The sequence below is a fragment of the Macrobrachium rosenbergii genome, chromosome 59, assembly GCF_040412425.1.
Source record: "Macrobrachium rosenbergii isolate ZJJX-2024 chromosome 59, ASM4041242v1, whole genome shotgun sequence".
Lineage (NCBI taxonomy): Eukaryota > Metazoa > Arthropoda > Malacostraca > Decapoda > Palaemonidae > Macrobrachium > Macrobrachium rosenbergii.
Window position 1 is genome coordinate 23,137,557 of NC_089799.1, and position 17,057 is coordinate 23,154,613.

The 17,057-nt window shown below is 33.0% G+C and overlaps 2 protein-coding genes across 4 annotated transcripts in view; both read right to left on the bottom strand.

Annotated features, from left to right (window-relative positions):
- Positions 1–371: 371 nt before the first annotated feature.
- On the bottom strand, positions 372–8,748 carry LOC136837725 (acanthoscurrin-1-like). Of its 3 annotated transcripts, XR_010852734.1 has the most exons (3): positions 8,677–8,748; positions 7,969–8,188; positions 372–498 (listed from the first exon to the last, which is right to left on the bottom strand). XR_010852734.1 is itself a non-coding variant. In XM_067102624.1 (2 exons), exons 1-2 carry the CDS (start codon positions 8,677–8,679, stop codon positions 7,859–7,861), a joined length of 333 nt encoding a protein of 110 aa, XP_066958725.1. In that variant the 5' UTR covers positions 8,680–8,748; the 3' UTR covers positions 7,818–7,858. The 3 variants fall into 3 exon arrangements, 2 of the variants coding, with proteins under 2 accessions (XP_066958725.1, XP_066958726.1); XM_067102624.1 differs by lacking the exon at positions 372–498 and having other exon boundaries at positions 7,818–8,188; XM_067102625.1 differs by lacking the exon at positions 372–498 and having other exon boundaries at positions 7,818–8,185; positions 8,677–8,732.
- Positions 8,749–12,592: 3,844 nt separating this feature from the next.
- Positions 12,593–17,057, bottom strand: part of LOC136837470 (acanthoscurrin-1-like) — a 5,566-nt gene continuing 1,101 nt past the window's right edge. Inside the window, exon 3 of the mRNA XM_067102253.1 lies at positions 12,593–12,842. Within this exon, the coding sequence (XP_066958354.1) occupies positions 12,784–12,842 (59 nt within the window). The 3' untranslated portion in view covers positions 12,593–12,783. The remainder of the gene's footprint in view (positions 12,843–17,057) is intronic.

Below are 17,057 nucleotides of genomic sequence, written 5' to 3' on the forward strand. Positions count from 1 at the left end.
ATCAACTGGTTTTTTCTTGTTGGGTAAGGTTTGCCATCCCATTTTTGCTAATATATTTAATAACATATCTTCTAATATTATGGTGAAGAGTTTGGCAAATACCTCATCATATAAATCTTGTGGTAGATCTAATAGTTTTCTTATTATTGGCATTGCTGTTTGCCGAAGGTCGGGGTAGCTGTTAGATTAAAGAATTAGAAAAGAAAGAATTTCATCAACAAAGACTAATTTTTCTTTCATTTATCAATTGTTTCAGCCCTTTATACTTTCCGGGGAGCTTCCATTATTTTAGGCGTTTCTGTCCACTTGTCACATGATGAATTATTTCATTACGTTTCGCCACTAGATCAGGGATAACGGAAAAGTGTAAATGTAAATTGCAATTTATTCAGCATTGGTAGTTGATGGATATCTATTTTCCATATGGACGACGACCACCGGGGAATCCACCTCCGAAAGAGCCGCCGTGTCCTCCAAAGGAACCACCTCCAAGGCCGCCTCCCAAGGAACTACCCCCAAATCCACCTCCTCCATGGGGTAGGCCACCGAAGGATCCACCTCCAAGGCCGCCTCCATGACCCCCACCGAAGGAACCACCTCCGAAGCCTGCTCCTCCAAAGCCTCCTCCTCCAAATCCACCCTTAATTCCTCCTGCGTAGCACATGGCCACCAATGAGGCTAACAAGGTGATCATCAGGAGTTTCTGCTGAAATTAGAAAATTGGATTTCATATTTTATTTTAAGCAGAGAATATCAAGGATTTTTCATTGCTACTCTGTGATTAATATGCATTAAAGTGGTTTTCTCTTTCGATATTCTGTTAGTAATTTCTCCATCATTTCAACATTCGTAAGTCTCGTGTAAGTTAGGGAATGGATAAAATTATTTCTAAAGTTTTTAAAGAAAATTACTTTTAGGTGATTTTTAGGGAGAACTTAAATATGAGAACTATGGTTTCAATATATATCATCCAGTGATTCCGTACATTTGTGGTCAGCTAAATTTCGTTAAAACCTTTAGAATAATGACTAGATTTTATATAAAATTCAATAATGGCTTTAATATGCAAAATCTGCAGAGCTTTGCATTCTTAACATTAAATATCAAATGCCATTTTAACATGAAAGCCACCTTTAGTCTAGCTGTTATCTTGATGTATTCCCTTTAGGAAAAATGTTCAGGTTTGAACCTTACCATGTTTTAGTGAGAGATCTGCTCGACGGAGGATCAGTGAAGGAACTGCGTCTCTGACCATCAACTTTGGGCCTTTTATACTGATCTTCGGATCCTTGTCTATTACCTTATTCAATGACGTCATGAAATAGAAACGTCCGAGGAAGTCGGCCTCGTGTAAAAAGTTGTTTTCGGACGTGATCCGTTAATCACATGACATTTAACCATTCATTGTCACGAATATTTACTTCACCAAATCCCCCACCATTCCTCTCTCTCTCTCTCTCTCTCTCTCTCTCTCTCTCTCTCTCTCTCTCTCTCTTTTATTTTCTTAGGTTTTCCCCAGACTAAAAATTCCAGCAGTTACGACAAAAAACAATTAAAAATGCGCCGAAGTTTCTTCGGCGAGTCGAGTTTTCTGTACAGCGTATAATCAAGGCCACCGAGAATAGATCTATCTTTCGGTGGTCTCGGTATATTGCTGTATGAACCGCGGCCCGTGAAACTTTCAGCCGTGGTCTGGTGGTGACCTGTCTCTTAGCGTTGCCAGAAGCACGATCATCGCTAACTTTAACCTTAAATAAAATAAAAACTGTTGAGGCTAGAGTGTCTGCAATTTGGTATGCTTGCCGATTGGAAGGTGGATGATCAACATACCAATTTGCAGCCCTCTAGCCTCATTAGTTTTTGAGATCTGAGGGTTGACAGAAAAAGTGCGGACTGACAGACAAAACCATCTCAATAGTTGTCTTTTACAGAAAACTAAAACGTAAATAGGATCATACCATGATACACATTCGGATAGGAAAATATTATATGTAAAAAAAAAAAAAAAAAAAACTTGAAGTGTTAGGCTCAACAGATCTTGCTGCTAGACATGATAGTAAGGTATCGATAATTTAGAATCAAAGTTGAGGTAGGGGAAAGGTGAGGCTCAGTAAGAAAGACTGAGGCACAGTCTTTTGTGACAATGACGTTTTTATTTTTGTTTAGCAAAACCCTATTTTCACCAATATTCACATCCTTTCCAAGAATTTCTAAAAAATTGATATACATCTTTTATAATGTTTGCCGAACGAAAGTATGAAATGAAATTTGCATAAATCAAATACCAGTGTTTGTGAGATATTTCAATCCCAAGCAAGGACAAGGCGTTCTTATGCTTTTATTGTAAAATGGATATCAACTCCACAGATGATATACATATATTCCGTGACTTCTAGTTTAAGGTTAACTATTTTCTTGGGAAAATAAAATAGTCTCAAGTTATGGTCAGATTATATCCTAATATAATATTCATTCTTTTCCATGGAACTGAGCCTATATCATTATCACAATAAACTACTGTATGTATAAATTTCATCGATAGTTCATGCACGAACTTTACAGTATCCTCAAGGGGGGCACCCTCTTCATTACATAATGAACTCTCTTCTTTGATCTGCATTACTCTGAAGTACTTCATAGATAATTTGCACGTAGTTGCCTTTCATTTGAATAAAATTTGCTTCTTAATCAGTATTAATTTCACTTCTTGCTTGAGACTCGATAAACTTTCTTCTGGTCGTCTCCGTTGACCTACTGGAGAAAGGAGGTAAAAAGTAGGGAATGCATACATGTATGCATGTATGCATTCCCTACTTTTCTTATTTACTGGTTCCCAGAGTGATAAACAAATTTGTTTAAATTCTACATGGTTATTAAGTTTGCTAAAACTTGTGGAATTCAAAGTTTTATGTGCGTCTCCATGTTCTGAGCTGACGAGCAACAAGGTTTCTTTTATTTTAGCTCTTTCATCTGTTATTCCCCCTGAAATTATACGACTATCTGCATCTGCTAGCCAATTATTCACAGTATTGGATTCGAGTCGACTTTTGTCAGGATTGGAATCATCCACTGTCCACAGAAGCGTGTGGCGGTTGTTATGACGGCCGCCTGATTCATGGTAAAAAAAATTGTAAGGTGCGAGTATTATTAGTATCGTTACTATTATTATTATTGTTAGTAGTATTAGAATGATTAAAATTATTTTGGTTCTGGTTATTTGTGTTATTATTGTTAGTGTTTCCTTGCACTACAGCGGAGTGGGAATTTAGTCTTGAAATTCGACTTCGTCTAATTGTCGACGGTCTTAAATCGTAATGTGAATGTCTAACAGTGTTCAGTAATTCGTTAAACACTCGTTGCATGTCCACACACACAAAAAAATTATTCAATCAGAGTACATCAATCATAAAAAATTTTTTTATATTGTACCAAAATTAAAACAATTTGTCAAATTGTCACAAATAAAAAAAATTAAATTCTCTATTGAGTTCAAGTGCACAAATAAAACCTTTTTCAATACTGAAAAGAAATTCTTATATGAAATTGGGCATCACATCATAAAAATTCATCGCAATAAGTACACAAATATATATATAACTTCTCAAATAATCATCACCAGCCGAGTGAAGAAAAAAAAAACTAATTCCCTATCTAAATTATTTACAAGATAATTAATTATTATAGAGAGAGTAATGCTGGTATTTATGCAAAAGGAATTTTATTCACTAGAGAGAGTTTTCTTAAATTTCAATCTTATTAAAAGATGCAAATAAAAAAATATATATCTTCATTTATTTACTTATGAAGAGAGAGCAGACAGTAATTTCATTTCTCGCCAACTTACTGTTGTTGTTTTGTTGATATCGTGATATCGCTAAATGTTGCGCCTTCCGTGGTGAGTTTTTCGCCGCCATATCCACGTAAAAAAAATCTCACTATGTCTGCGTTGTTTTTCGCTGTGGTTTTCCCCCTTCAGAATCTTGTTGAAAGTTCTCTTCGTTGTTTTTCAATCACTTCGTTGAAATGTCGCAAACACTGGGCTTATTATCGCTGTCGGCGTCTTGCTCAATTCGTTGACGGTAACAGTTCTAAATGTTTTTGCTTCGGGACGCACTAGTACTGTATTTATTCACACTTGACCTTTTCTTGTAAGCTGCTATTTCTTCTCATAACTTTTGTTCGCTGGAGTGTTTTTATTCCTTCAGATATATTTTGCTCGTCGTTGTAAAAAAAATCTAAGTTCGTTTTGTAGAATTTCGTTTGACTGTAACTTAAATAATTGCACTGATAATTTCATTAATGTTCGTTTGTTTCATCTCACCTTCTGGATCCAATTTTTGTAAAGGAGATCTTCTTCTCCTCTTTCTGTTTTGTATGATTTTTAGTCTTTCACTTTTTACCTTGGTTTCTTCTAAATATGTCCCTCAGCCTCGCTTCACCGATGATGTGCTATCTTCTTTATTTTAATTAATTTAAGTATTGATATCTCTCAGAAAGGTGTATAGAGACGAGATCGGTAATTTCTTCACTTTAATTAGTACTTAGTATTAAGGATCAGTACAAAATTAACAAGTTACAATGATAGAAACGAATCACTCTGGAGCTGTAAACTGGCTCAGTCTTTATGGGGAAACTGAGTTCTGAACTCCCGTCTCCTGGCATTCTCCAGCCTGTTGAACCCCTGAGTTTCTTGTTATCTGCAATCTCCACCTCCTTCTAGCCTTATTGGAAGGATTAATCAGCAAGGCCTCCCCTTCAAGTAGCTTATTGGAAGGACTGTAGTGGGTGTGATTCAAATCTCTCCTTAGAGGACTTGATTGGAGGTGATCTTAGGAGGGTGTGTGAAAGACCCCTCCCTAGTATGTTTGATTGGAGGTTGTAGAAGTACATCACTTTGTCCAGCCCCCAATTTCCTGGAATTTCCATGAAAACGCCTCTCTGAGAAGGCAGGGTTATAGAACCAGCTGTTGTAAGCATTTAGGCTGTGCTGACTCATGAATTGGTTAGCTTAATCGTGAGGCCATTATTTCTCACTTATACGACTGTTTTTATGATTTCAATACGATATACTGCTTATGGTTCATGCAAACATCCTGCCTCAATCAGCGTATTGGAGTCCTGATAACAACAACAGCTTTTGGGCGTTATCACTGTTCTTTGCCTCTCTCTTTATTCTTACTTCTCTCGCCTTCTCTCTCCTAACTTTTTCTCTTTTCTATATCTCTCTCTCTTTTTTGAATCTCTTTTTTGCTATCTAATTTCCCTATGTATTCTACACCACAACACATACATACATACATACATATATATATATATATATATATATATATATATATATATATATATATATATATATATATATATATATATATATATATATATATATATATATAAATTTCTGACTCATACCGGGAATGAACATCGGTCTCCCAAGTGACAGGCCAAGGCGGCACCGATACAACTACCATGGTCATATATATATCTACAGATATATATATATGTATAAATTTATATATATAAATTTATATATATATATATATATATATATATATATATATATATATATATATATATATATATATATATATATTACAGCTTTATATGTTAATAATAATTTTTATATGTTTACATTATTAGCGAAGCTCACTGTGTGTTTTTATATATATATATATATATATATATATATATATATATATATATATATATATATATATATATATATATATATATATAGGTATATATACATACATACACAGAAAAAAAAATTACACACATATATATGTGTGTTTTATTGTATATATAAAATGAAAGTTATTGGTGCTCTGTATAATTTCGAAACATGAAAAATATATATATTTATGTATGTTGTGTGTTTGTGTATATATATTATATAGGTATATATACATACATACACAATTAAAACACACACATACATACATATATATATATATATATATATATATATATATATATATATATATATATATATATATATATATATATATATATATGTATATTATGTGTGTGTATATGTGTGTGTGTGTGTGTATGTTTATGGTACATATAAAATGAAAGTTATTGGTGCTCTGTATAACTTTCGAAACATGAAAAATAGAAAAAGGTCATAAATTCATCGTGAATTTCCATGAAGTCCAACAAAGTTTATTGATTAAATTAATAACTGTCTTCCGTGTCAAGATTCGAACCTCATCATTGTTTTGAAGACTCTAGGAAATATTTTCTTTATGTCTAACTGGTATGGGAGATAGCTTTAAGCAATCAATTAAACAAGAGAAAAGGGGGTAATCTGCAACCCGAGAAAGTCTAAGATTGGTTAGGTAATGATCGGAATTAAAAAATGCTCATAATATCATGAGTCTTAAAATGGAGAAGCAAATCCGCAGTTATGCATATGTGCATAAATTTAAAGATAAATCAATATAGATAGCTTTCGGGAACTTGTTCGGTTCCTCTTTTCAATCTCATTGAAAAGGGGAACGAACAAGTTCCCGAATGCTATCTACTGTATATTGATTTATCTTTAAATTTATCTACATATACATAACTGTGGATTTGCTTCCCCCGTGTTCGGAATGTTTGACCTTTAGGGAAAATAAATGCCTTTCTTTATCTCTAATTCATCAAAAGCTATTGATTTTGTCTTTATTATTTTTCGCCGTAAATTTTCCTGTTATCATGAAAGTGCTGGAGACTTCAGTACAGACTTGCACTGTTATAAAAAGAATCTACCTTAACCACGGCTGGAACTCAGTTCTGTATCTTCTCTCAGTTTTGTTCTATTGGCCTGTCTCTTCTTCATATTCGCTTTGTGTAGAAAATTTCCCCTTCTCTGAAGCGACAAACGAAAGGAAGCTTATATGAAATCCTGCGAAATTTTCCAGCCATTAATTATATACTGTTAGTTTTTCAATCCTTGTATTGGTGAAGTTTGAAATTTCCATATTGCAAAAATGTGTTTTTGTAAAGTCTAGTTTACTTTATAATTCTGAAACGATTGAATTCACACAATAAATGGGTATTTCTTTCCATTTTCTTCAGCTTGTGGAATTCTAAAAATTTTATTTTCTTATAAACCCAGGTATGCAGATATCACTGGCCCTTAAGCAAAGGACCTATCTTTCTTTGCCTTTGCTTTCCCTATTTAATAGTTTTTAGTTTTTCTAAGCCTAATCTGTAGAGGCCCAATTATTCTCTACCTCTTCTATAGATACAATTTCTGTCACAACTTGAGAGTAACTTTCTTATACTGTAGATGGCCTCATTACACACGTCAGTAACCTCTGCGAACCTCAGTGTCCTTCTGACAGGACAGTTCATTAGCTGATTCTTTCTATTGCTAAGCTTTATGCATCGTAATTTGCACCTGGTTTTCCTACCTCCCAGAGTCTTACTATTTCAGAGGCAGATTTCCTCAATTTCTTCTAATGAACTGGTTTTTTCTTGTTGGGTAAGGTTTGCCATCCCATTTTTCCTCATATATTTAATGATATATCTTCAAATATTATGGTGAAAGAGTTTGGCAAATACCTCATCATATAAATCTTGTGGTAGATCTAATAGTTTTCTTATTATTGGCATTGCTGTTTGCCAAAGGTCAGAGTAGCTCTTAGATTAAAGAATTAGAAAAGAAAGAATTTCATTAACAAAGACTAACTTTACTTTTATTTCCCTATTGTTTCAGCCCTTTATATTGTCCGAGGAGCTTCCATTATTTTAAGCGTTTCCGTCCACTTGTCATATGATGAATTATTTCATTACGGTTCGCCACTCGATCAGGGATAACGGAAAAGTGTAAATGTAAATTGCAATTTATTCAGCATTGGTAGTTGATGGATATCTATTTTCCATATGGACGACGACCACCGGGGAATCCACCTCCGAAAGAGCCGCCGTGTCCTCCAAAGGAACCACCTCCAAAGGAGCCTCCGTGTCCTCCAAAGGAACCACCTCCAAGGCCGCCTCCCAAGGAACTACCACCAAATCCACCTCCTCCATGGGGTCGGCCACCGAAGGATCCACCTCCAAGGCCGCCTCCATGGCCCCCACCGAAGGAACCACCTCCAAAGCCTGCTCCTCCAAAGCCTCCTCCTCCAAATCCACCCTTAATTCCTCCTGCGTAGCACATGGCCACCAATGAGGCTAACAAGGTGATCATCAGGAGTTTCTGCTGAAATTAGAAAACTGGATTTTATATTTTATTTTAAGCAGAGAATATCAAGGATTTTTCATTGCTGCTCTGTGATTAATATGTATTAAAGTGCTTTTCTCTTTCGATATTCTGTTAGTAATTTCTCCATCATTTCAACATTCGTAAGTCTCGTGTAAGTTAGGGAATGGATAAAATTATTTCTAAAGTTTTTAAAGAAAATTACTTTTAGGTGATTTTTAGGGAGAACTTAATTATGAGAACTATGGTTTCAATATATATCATCCAGTGATTCCGTACATTTGTGGTCAGCTAAATTTCGTTAAAACCTTTAGAATACTGACTAAATTTTATATGAAATTCAATAATGGCTTTAATATGCAAAATCTGCAGAGCTTTGCATTCTTAACATTAAATATCAAATGCCATTTTAACATGAAAGCCACCTTTAGTCTAGCTGTTATCTTGATGTATTCCCTTTAGGAAAAATGTTCAGGTTTGAACCTTACCATGTTTTAGTGAGAGATCTGCTCGACGGAGGATCAGTGAAGGAACTGCGTCTCTGACCATCAACTTTGGGCCTTTTATACTGATCTTCGGATCCTTGTCTATTACTTTATTCAATGACGTCATGAAACAGAAACGTCCGAGGAAGTCGGCCTCGTGTAAAAAGCTGTTTTTCAGACGTGATCCGTTAATCACATGACATTTTAACCATTCATTGTCACGAATATTTACTTCACCAATTCCCCCACCATTCCTCTCTCTCTCTCTTTAATTTTCTTAGGTTTTCCCCAGAATAAAAATTTCAGCAGTTACGACAAAAAACAAGTAAAAAATGCGCCGAAGTTTCTTCGGCGCAATCGAGTTTTCTGTACAGCGTATAATCAAGGCCACCGAGAATAAATATATCTTTCGGTGGTCTCGGTATATTGCTGTATGAACCGCGGCCCGTGAAACTTTCAGCCATGGTCTGGTGGTGACCTGTCTTATAGCGTTACCAGAAGCACGATCATCGCTAACTTTATCCTTAAATAAAATAAAAACTATTGAGGCTAGAGGGTCTGCAATTTGGAATGCTTGATGATTGGAGGGTGGATGATCAACATACCAATTTGCAGCCCTCTATCCTCAGTAGTTTTAAAGATCTGAGGGTTGACAGAAAAGTGCGGACTGACAGACAAAACCATCTCAATAGTTGTCTTTTACAGAAAACTAAAACGTAAATAAGATCATACCATGATACACATTCAGATAGGAAAATGATATTATATAAAAAAAAAAAAAAAAAAAAACAATAGATCTGAAGTGTGAGGCTGAACAGAACTTGCTGCTAGACATGATAGTAAGGCATCAATAATGTAGAATCAAAGTTAGGGTAGGGGAAAGGTGAGGCTCAATAAGAGACTGAGGCTCAGTCTTTTGTGACAATGACGTTTTTATTTTTGTTTAGCAAAACCCTATTTTCACCAACATTTACATCCTTTCCAAGAATTTTTAAAAAATTGATATATATCTTTTATAATCTTTGCCGAATAAGAGTACGAAATGAAATTTGCATAAATCAAATACCAGTGTTTGTGAGATAATTAAACCCCAAGGAAGGACAAAGCGTTCTTATGCTTTTATTGTAAAATGGATATCAACTCCACAGATAATATACATATTTTCTGTGACTTCTAGTTTAAGGTTAACTTTTATCTTGGGAAAATAAAATAGTCGAAAGTTATTTTCAGATCATATCCTAATAGAATGTTCATTCTTTTCCATGGAACTGAGCCTATATCATTATCACAATAAACTACTGTATGTATAAATTTCATCGATAGTTCATGTACGAACTTTACAGTATCCTCAAGGGGGCACTTCTTCATTACATAATGAACTCTCTTCTTTGATCTGCATTACTCTGAAGTACTTCATAGATAATTTGCACGTAGTTGCCTTTCATTTGAATAAAACTTGCTTCTTAATCAGTATTAATTTCACTTCTTGCTTGAGACTCGATAAACTTTCTCCAGGTCGTTTCCGTTGACCTACTGGAGAAAGGAGGTAAAAAGTAGGGAATACATACATGCATACATACATACCTACATGTATATATATGTATATATATAAATTTCTGACTCGTACCGGGAACGAACATAGGTCTCCCAAGTGACAGGTCAATGAGGCACCGATACAACTACCATGGTCATATATATATATATATATATATATATATATATATATATATATATAAATATATTATATATATATATATATATATATATATATTATATATATATATATATATATATATATATATATATATATATATATATTATATATATATATATATATATATATATATATATATATATATATATATATATATATATATATATATATATATATATATATATATATATATATATATATATATATATATATATATATATATATATATATATATATATATATATATATATATATATATATATATATATATATATATATTTATATATATTTCATATGTTTACATTATTATAATCTCGTTTCTCTCTAATATTTCTCTATGTTTCATTATTCTCTCTCTCTCTCTCTCTCTCTCTATATATATATATATATATATATATATATCTATGTATGTATATATATATCTGTGTGTGTGTATCTATCTATATATATATATATATATATATATATATATATATATATATATATATATATAGGTATATATACATCCATACACATACAAAAACATATATATATATATATATATATATATATATATATATATATATATATATATATATATATATATATATATATATATATATATATATATATATATATATATATATATATATATATATATTTGTATATATATATATATATCCATAATATATATATATATATATATATATATATAACACACACATATATATATATATATATATATATATATATATATTATATATACACATATATATATATATATATATATATATATATATATATATATATATATATATATATATATGTATATATATGTTTGTGTGTGTGTGTAATATGTTTATGGTATATATAAAATGAAAGTTATTGGTGCTGTGTATAAATTTCGAAACATGAAAAATAGAAAAAGGTCCTAAATTCATCGTGATTTTCATGAAGTCCAACTAAGTTTCTTGATTAAATTAATAACTTTCTTCCCTATCAAGATTTGAACCTCACTATTGTTTTGAAGACTCTAGGAAATATTTTCTTTATGTCTAACTGGTACGGTAGATAGCTTTAAGCAATCAATTAAACAATAGGAATTGGTGTAATCTGTAACCCGAAAAAGTCTAACATAGGTTAGGTAATGTTCGGCATGTTTGACCTTTAAGGAAAATACCTTTCTTGTTTTCTAATTTATCAAAAGCTGTTAATTTTGTCTCTATTATTTTTCGCCGTAAATTTTCCTGATCTCGTAAAAGTGCTGGAAACTTCAGTAAAGATTTGTACTGTATTATAAAAAAAGAATCTACCTTAACCACGGCTGGAACTCAGTTCTGTATCTTCTCTCAGCTTCCTTCTATTGGTCTGCCTCTTATTCATATAAGGTTTGTGTAGAAACTTTCCCCTTATCTGAAGTGACAAACGAAAGATAGCTTATATGAACTCCTGTAAATTTTCCAGCCATTAATTATGTCCTATTAGTTTTTCAATCCTTGTGATGGTGAAACTTGAAATTTCTATATTGCAGCAATGTGTTTTATAAAGTCTAATTTACTTTATAATTCTGAAACGATTGAATTCACTCAATAAATGGGTATTTCTTTCTATTGTCTTCAGCCTGTGGAATTCTAATAGTTTTCTTTTCTTATAAATCCAGGTATTCAGGTATCACTGGCCCTTAAGCAAATGAGCTATCCTTTTTTGCCTTTGCTCTCCTAATTCAATCGTTGTTAGTTTTTCTAAGCCTAGCCTATAGAGGACCAGTTATTCTCCACCTTTTCTACAGATACAATTTCTGTCACAACTTGCGAGTAACTTTCTTATACTGTAGATGGCCTCATGACACACGTCAGTAACCTCTGCGAACCTCAGTGTCCTTTTGACAGGACAGTTCATTAGCTGTTTCTTTCTACTGCTAAGCTTTATGCATCGTAATTTGCACCTGGTTTTCCTACCTCCCAGAGTCTTACTATTTCAAAGGCGGATTTACTCAATTTCTTCCAATCAACTGGTTTTTTCTTGTTGGGTAAGGTTTGCCATCCCATTTTTCCTCATATATTTAATGATATATCTTCTAATATTATGGTAAAAGAGTTTGGCAAATGCCTCATCATATAAATCTTGTGGTAGATCTAATAGTTTTCTTATTATTGGCATTGCTGTTTGCCGAAGGTCAGAGTAGTTGTTGAATTAAAGAATTAGAAAAGAAAGAATTTCATCAACAAAGACTAATTTCTTTTATTTCCCAATTGTTTCAGGCCTTTATACTTTCCGAGAAGCTTCCATTATTTTAAGCGTTTCCGTCCACTTGTCATATGATGAATTATTTCATTACGTTTCGCCACTTGATCAGGGATAAAGGAAAAGTGTAAATGTAAATTGCAATTTATTCAGCATTGGTAGTTGATGGATATCTATTTTCCATATGGACGACGACCACCGGGGAATCCACCTCCGAAAGAGCCGCCGTGTCCTCCAAAGGAACCACCTCCAACGGAGCCTCCGTGTCCTCCAAAGGAACCTCCACCTCCCCTCCCAAACTACCACCAAATCCACCTCCTCCATGGGGTCGGCCACCGAAGGATCCACCTCCAAGGCCACCTCCGTGGCCCCCACCGAAGGAGCCACCTCCAAAGCCTGCTCCTCCAAAGCCTCCTCCTCCGAATCCACCCTTAATTCCTCCTGCGTAGCACATGGCCACCAATGAGGCTAACAAGGTGATCATCAGGAGTTTCTGCTGAAATTAGAAAATTGGATTTTATATTTTATTCTAAGCAGAGAATATCAAGGATTTTTCATTGCTGCTCTGTGATTAATATGCATTAAAGTGTTTTTCTCTTTCGATATTCTGTTAGTAACTTCTCCATCGTTTCAACATTCGTAAGTCTCGTGTATGTTAGGGAATGGATAAAATTATTTCTAAAGTTTTTTAAAGAAAATTACTTTTAGGTGATTTTTAGGGAGAACTTAAATATGAGAAGTTTGGTTTCAATATATATCATCCAGTGATTCCGTACATTTGTGGTCAGCTAAATTTCGTTAAAACCTCTAAAATACTGACTAAATTTTATGTAAAATTCAATAATGGCTTTAATATGCAAAATCTGCAGAGCTTTGCATTCTTAACATTAAATATCATGCCATTTTAACATGAAAGCCACCTTTAGTCTAGCTGTTATCTTGATGTATTCCCTTTAGGAAAAATTTTCAGGTTTGAACCTTACCATGTTTTAGTGAGAGATCTGCTCGACGGAGGATCAGTGAAGGAACTGAGTCTCTGACCATCAACTTTGGGCCTTTTATACTGATCTTCGGATCCTTGTCTATTACCTTATTCAATGAGGTCATGAAATAGAAACGTCCGAGGAAGTCGGCCTCGTGTAAAAAGTTGTTTTTCTTACACGATCCGTTAATCACATGACATTTTAACCATTCATTGTCACGAATATTTACTTCACCAAATACCACACCATTTCTCTCTCTCTCCCTCTCTCCCTCCTCTCTCTCTCTCTCCTCTCTCTCTCTCTCTCTCTCTCTCTTTATTTTCTTAGGTTTTCCCCAGACTGAAAATTTCAGCAGTTACGACAAAAAACAAGTAAAAAATGCGCCGAAGTTTCTTCGGCGCAATCGAGTTTTCTGTACAGCGTATAATCAAGGCCACCGAGAATAGATCTATCTTTCGGTGGTCTCGGTATAATGCTGTATAAGCCGCGGCCCGTGAAACTTTCAGCCATGGTCTGGTGGTGACCTGTCTTACAGCGTTGCCAGAGGCACGACCATCGCTAACTTTAACCTTAAATAAAATAAAAACTATTGAGGCTAGAGGGTCTGCAATATGGTATGCTTGATGACTGGAGGGTGGATGATCAACATACCAATTTGCAGCCCTCTATCCTCAGTAGTTTTAAAGATCTGAGGGTGGACAGAAAAGTGCGGATGGACAGACAAAACCATCTCAATAGTTGTCTTTTACAGAAGACTAAAATGTAAATAGGATCATACCATGATATAGATTGAGATAGGAAAATATTATATGTAAAAAAAAATAAATAAATTTGAAGTGTGAGGCTGAGCAGAGCTTGCTGCTAGACATGATAGTAAGGTATCAATAATGTAGAATCAAAGTAAGGGTAGGGGAAAGGTGAGGCTCAGTAAGAAAGACAGGAGTCACAGTCTTTTGCGACAATGACGTTTTTATTTTTGTTTAGCAAAACCTATTTTAACCAACATTTACATCCTTTCTAATAATTAAAAAAAAAAAATTGATATACATCTTTTATAATGTTTCCCGAACGAAAGTATGAAATGAAATTTGCATAAATCAAATACCAGTTTTTGTGAGATATTTAAATCCCAAGCAAGGATGAAGCGTTCTTATGCTTTTATTGTAAAATGGATATCAACTCAACAGATGATATACATATTTTCTGTACTTCTAGTTTAAGGTTAACTTTTTCTTGGGAAAATAAAATAGTCTCAAGTTATTGGCAGATCATATCTTAATATAATATTTATTCTTTTCCATGGAACTAAGCCTACATCATTATCACGATAAACTATATATAAATTTTATCGATTGTTGATGTACGAACTTTACAGTATCCTAAAGGGGGGCACCCTACCTTCATGACATAATGAACTCTTCTTTGATCTGCATTACTCTGAAGTACTTGATAGATAATTTGCATGTTTTGAGTCCTATTAGTTGTCTTTCATTTGTATAAAATTTGCTTTTTAATCAGTATTAATTTCACTTATTGTTTGAGACTCGATAAACTTCTTCTGGTCATTCCCGTTGACCTCCTCGAGAAAGTAGATAAAAAGTCGGGAACACATATGCATATATAGTATATTACTGTACATATATATATATATATATATATATATATATATATATATATATATATATATATATATATATATATATACACACATATCTATATATATACATAAATTTTTACTCGTACCGAGGAATATACATCGGCCTATTAAGTGACAGGCCAAGGCAGTACTGATATAGCTATAAGGTCATATATATATATATATATATATATATATATATATATATATATATATATATATATATATATATAAATATATATATATATATATATATATATATATATATATATATATATATATATATATATATATATATATATATGTGTGTGTGTGTGTGTGTGTCTATATATATATATATGGTGTAAATTTATATATACATATATATATATGTATATATTATAAATAATACTTTTATATGTTTATATATATTAGCGAATCTCGCTTTCTCTCTCTCTATCTCTCTCTATATATATATCTCTCTCTCTCTCTCTCTCTCTCTCTCTCTCTCTCTCTCTCTCTATATATATATATATATATATATATATATATATATATATATATATATATATATATATATATATATATGTGTGTGTGTGTGTGTATGTATGTTTATGTTATATATAAAATGAAAGTTATTGGTGCTCTGTATAAATTTTGAAACATGAAAAATAGAAAAAAGGTCATAAATTCATCGTGAATTTTTATGAAGTCCAACTAAGTTTCTTGATTAAATTAATAACTTTCTTCAGTGTCAAGATTCGAACCTCACTATTTTTTTGAAGACTCTAGGAAATATTTTCTTTATGTCTAACTGGTTCGGGAGATAGTTTTAAGCAATCAATTCAACAACAGGAAAGAGGGTAATCTGTAACCTGGGAAAGCCTAGGATAGGTTAGGTAATGTTCGGTATGTTTGACCTTTAGGGAAAATACCTTTCTTGTTCTCTAATTCACCAGAAGCTGTTGATTTGTCTTCATTATCGCCGTAAATTTTCCTGCTATCATGAAAGTGCTGGAAACTCCAGTAAAGATTTGCCCTATATTATAAAAAATACAATCTCCCTTATATGAACTCCTGCAAAATTTTCCAGTCATTAATTATATACTGTTAGTTTTTCAACCCTTGTGGTGGTGAAGTTTGAAATTTCCATATTACAGCAATGTGTTTTGTAGTCTAGTTTACTTTATAATTCTGAAACGATTGAATTCACTCAATAAATGGGTATTTCTTTCCATTTTCTTCAGCCTGTGGAATTCTAATAATTTTATTTTCTTGTAAATCCAGGTATGCAGGTATCACTGGTCCTTAAGCAAATGAGGTATCTTTCTTTGCCTTTGCTTTCCCTATTTAATAGTTTTTAGTTTTTCTAAGCCTAATCTGTAGAGGCTCAATTATTCACTACTTCTTCTATAGAAACAATTTCTGTCACAACTTGAGAGTAACTTTCTTATATTGTAGATGGCCTCATTACACACGTCAGTAACCTCTGCGAACATCAGTGTCCTTCTGACAGGATGGTTCAGCAACTGTTTCTTACTATTGCTAAGCTTTATGCATCGTATTTTGCACCTGGTTTTCCTACCTCCCAGAGTCTTACTATTTTAGAGGCAGATTTCCTCAATTTCTTAAAATGAACTAGCTTTTTCTTGTTGGGTAAGGTATGCCATCCCATTTTTCCTCATATATTTAATGATATATCTTCTAATATTATGGTGGAGATTTTGGCAAATATCTCATCATATAAATCTTGTGGTAGATCTAATAGTTTTCTTATTATTGGCATTGCTATTTGCCGAAGGTCAGGGTAGCTGTTAAATTAAAGAATTAGAAAAGCAAGAATTTCATC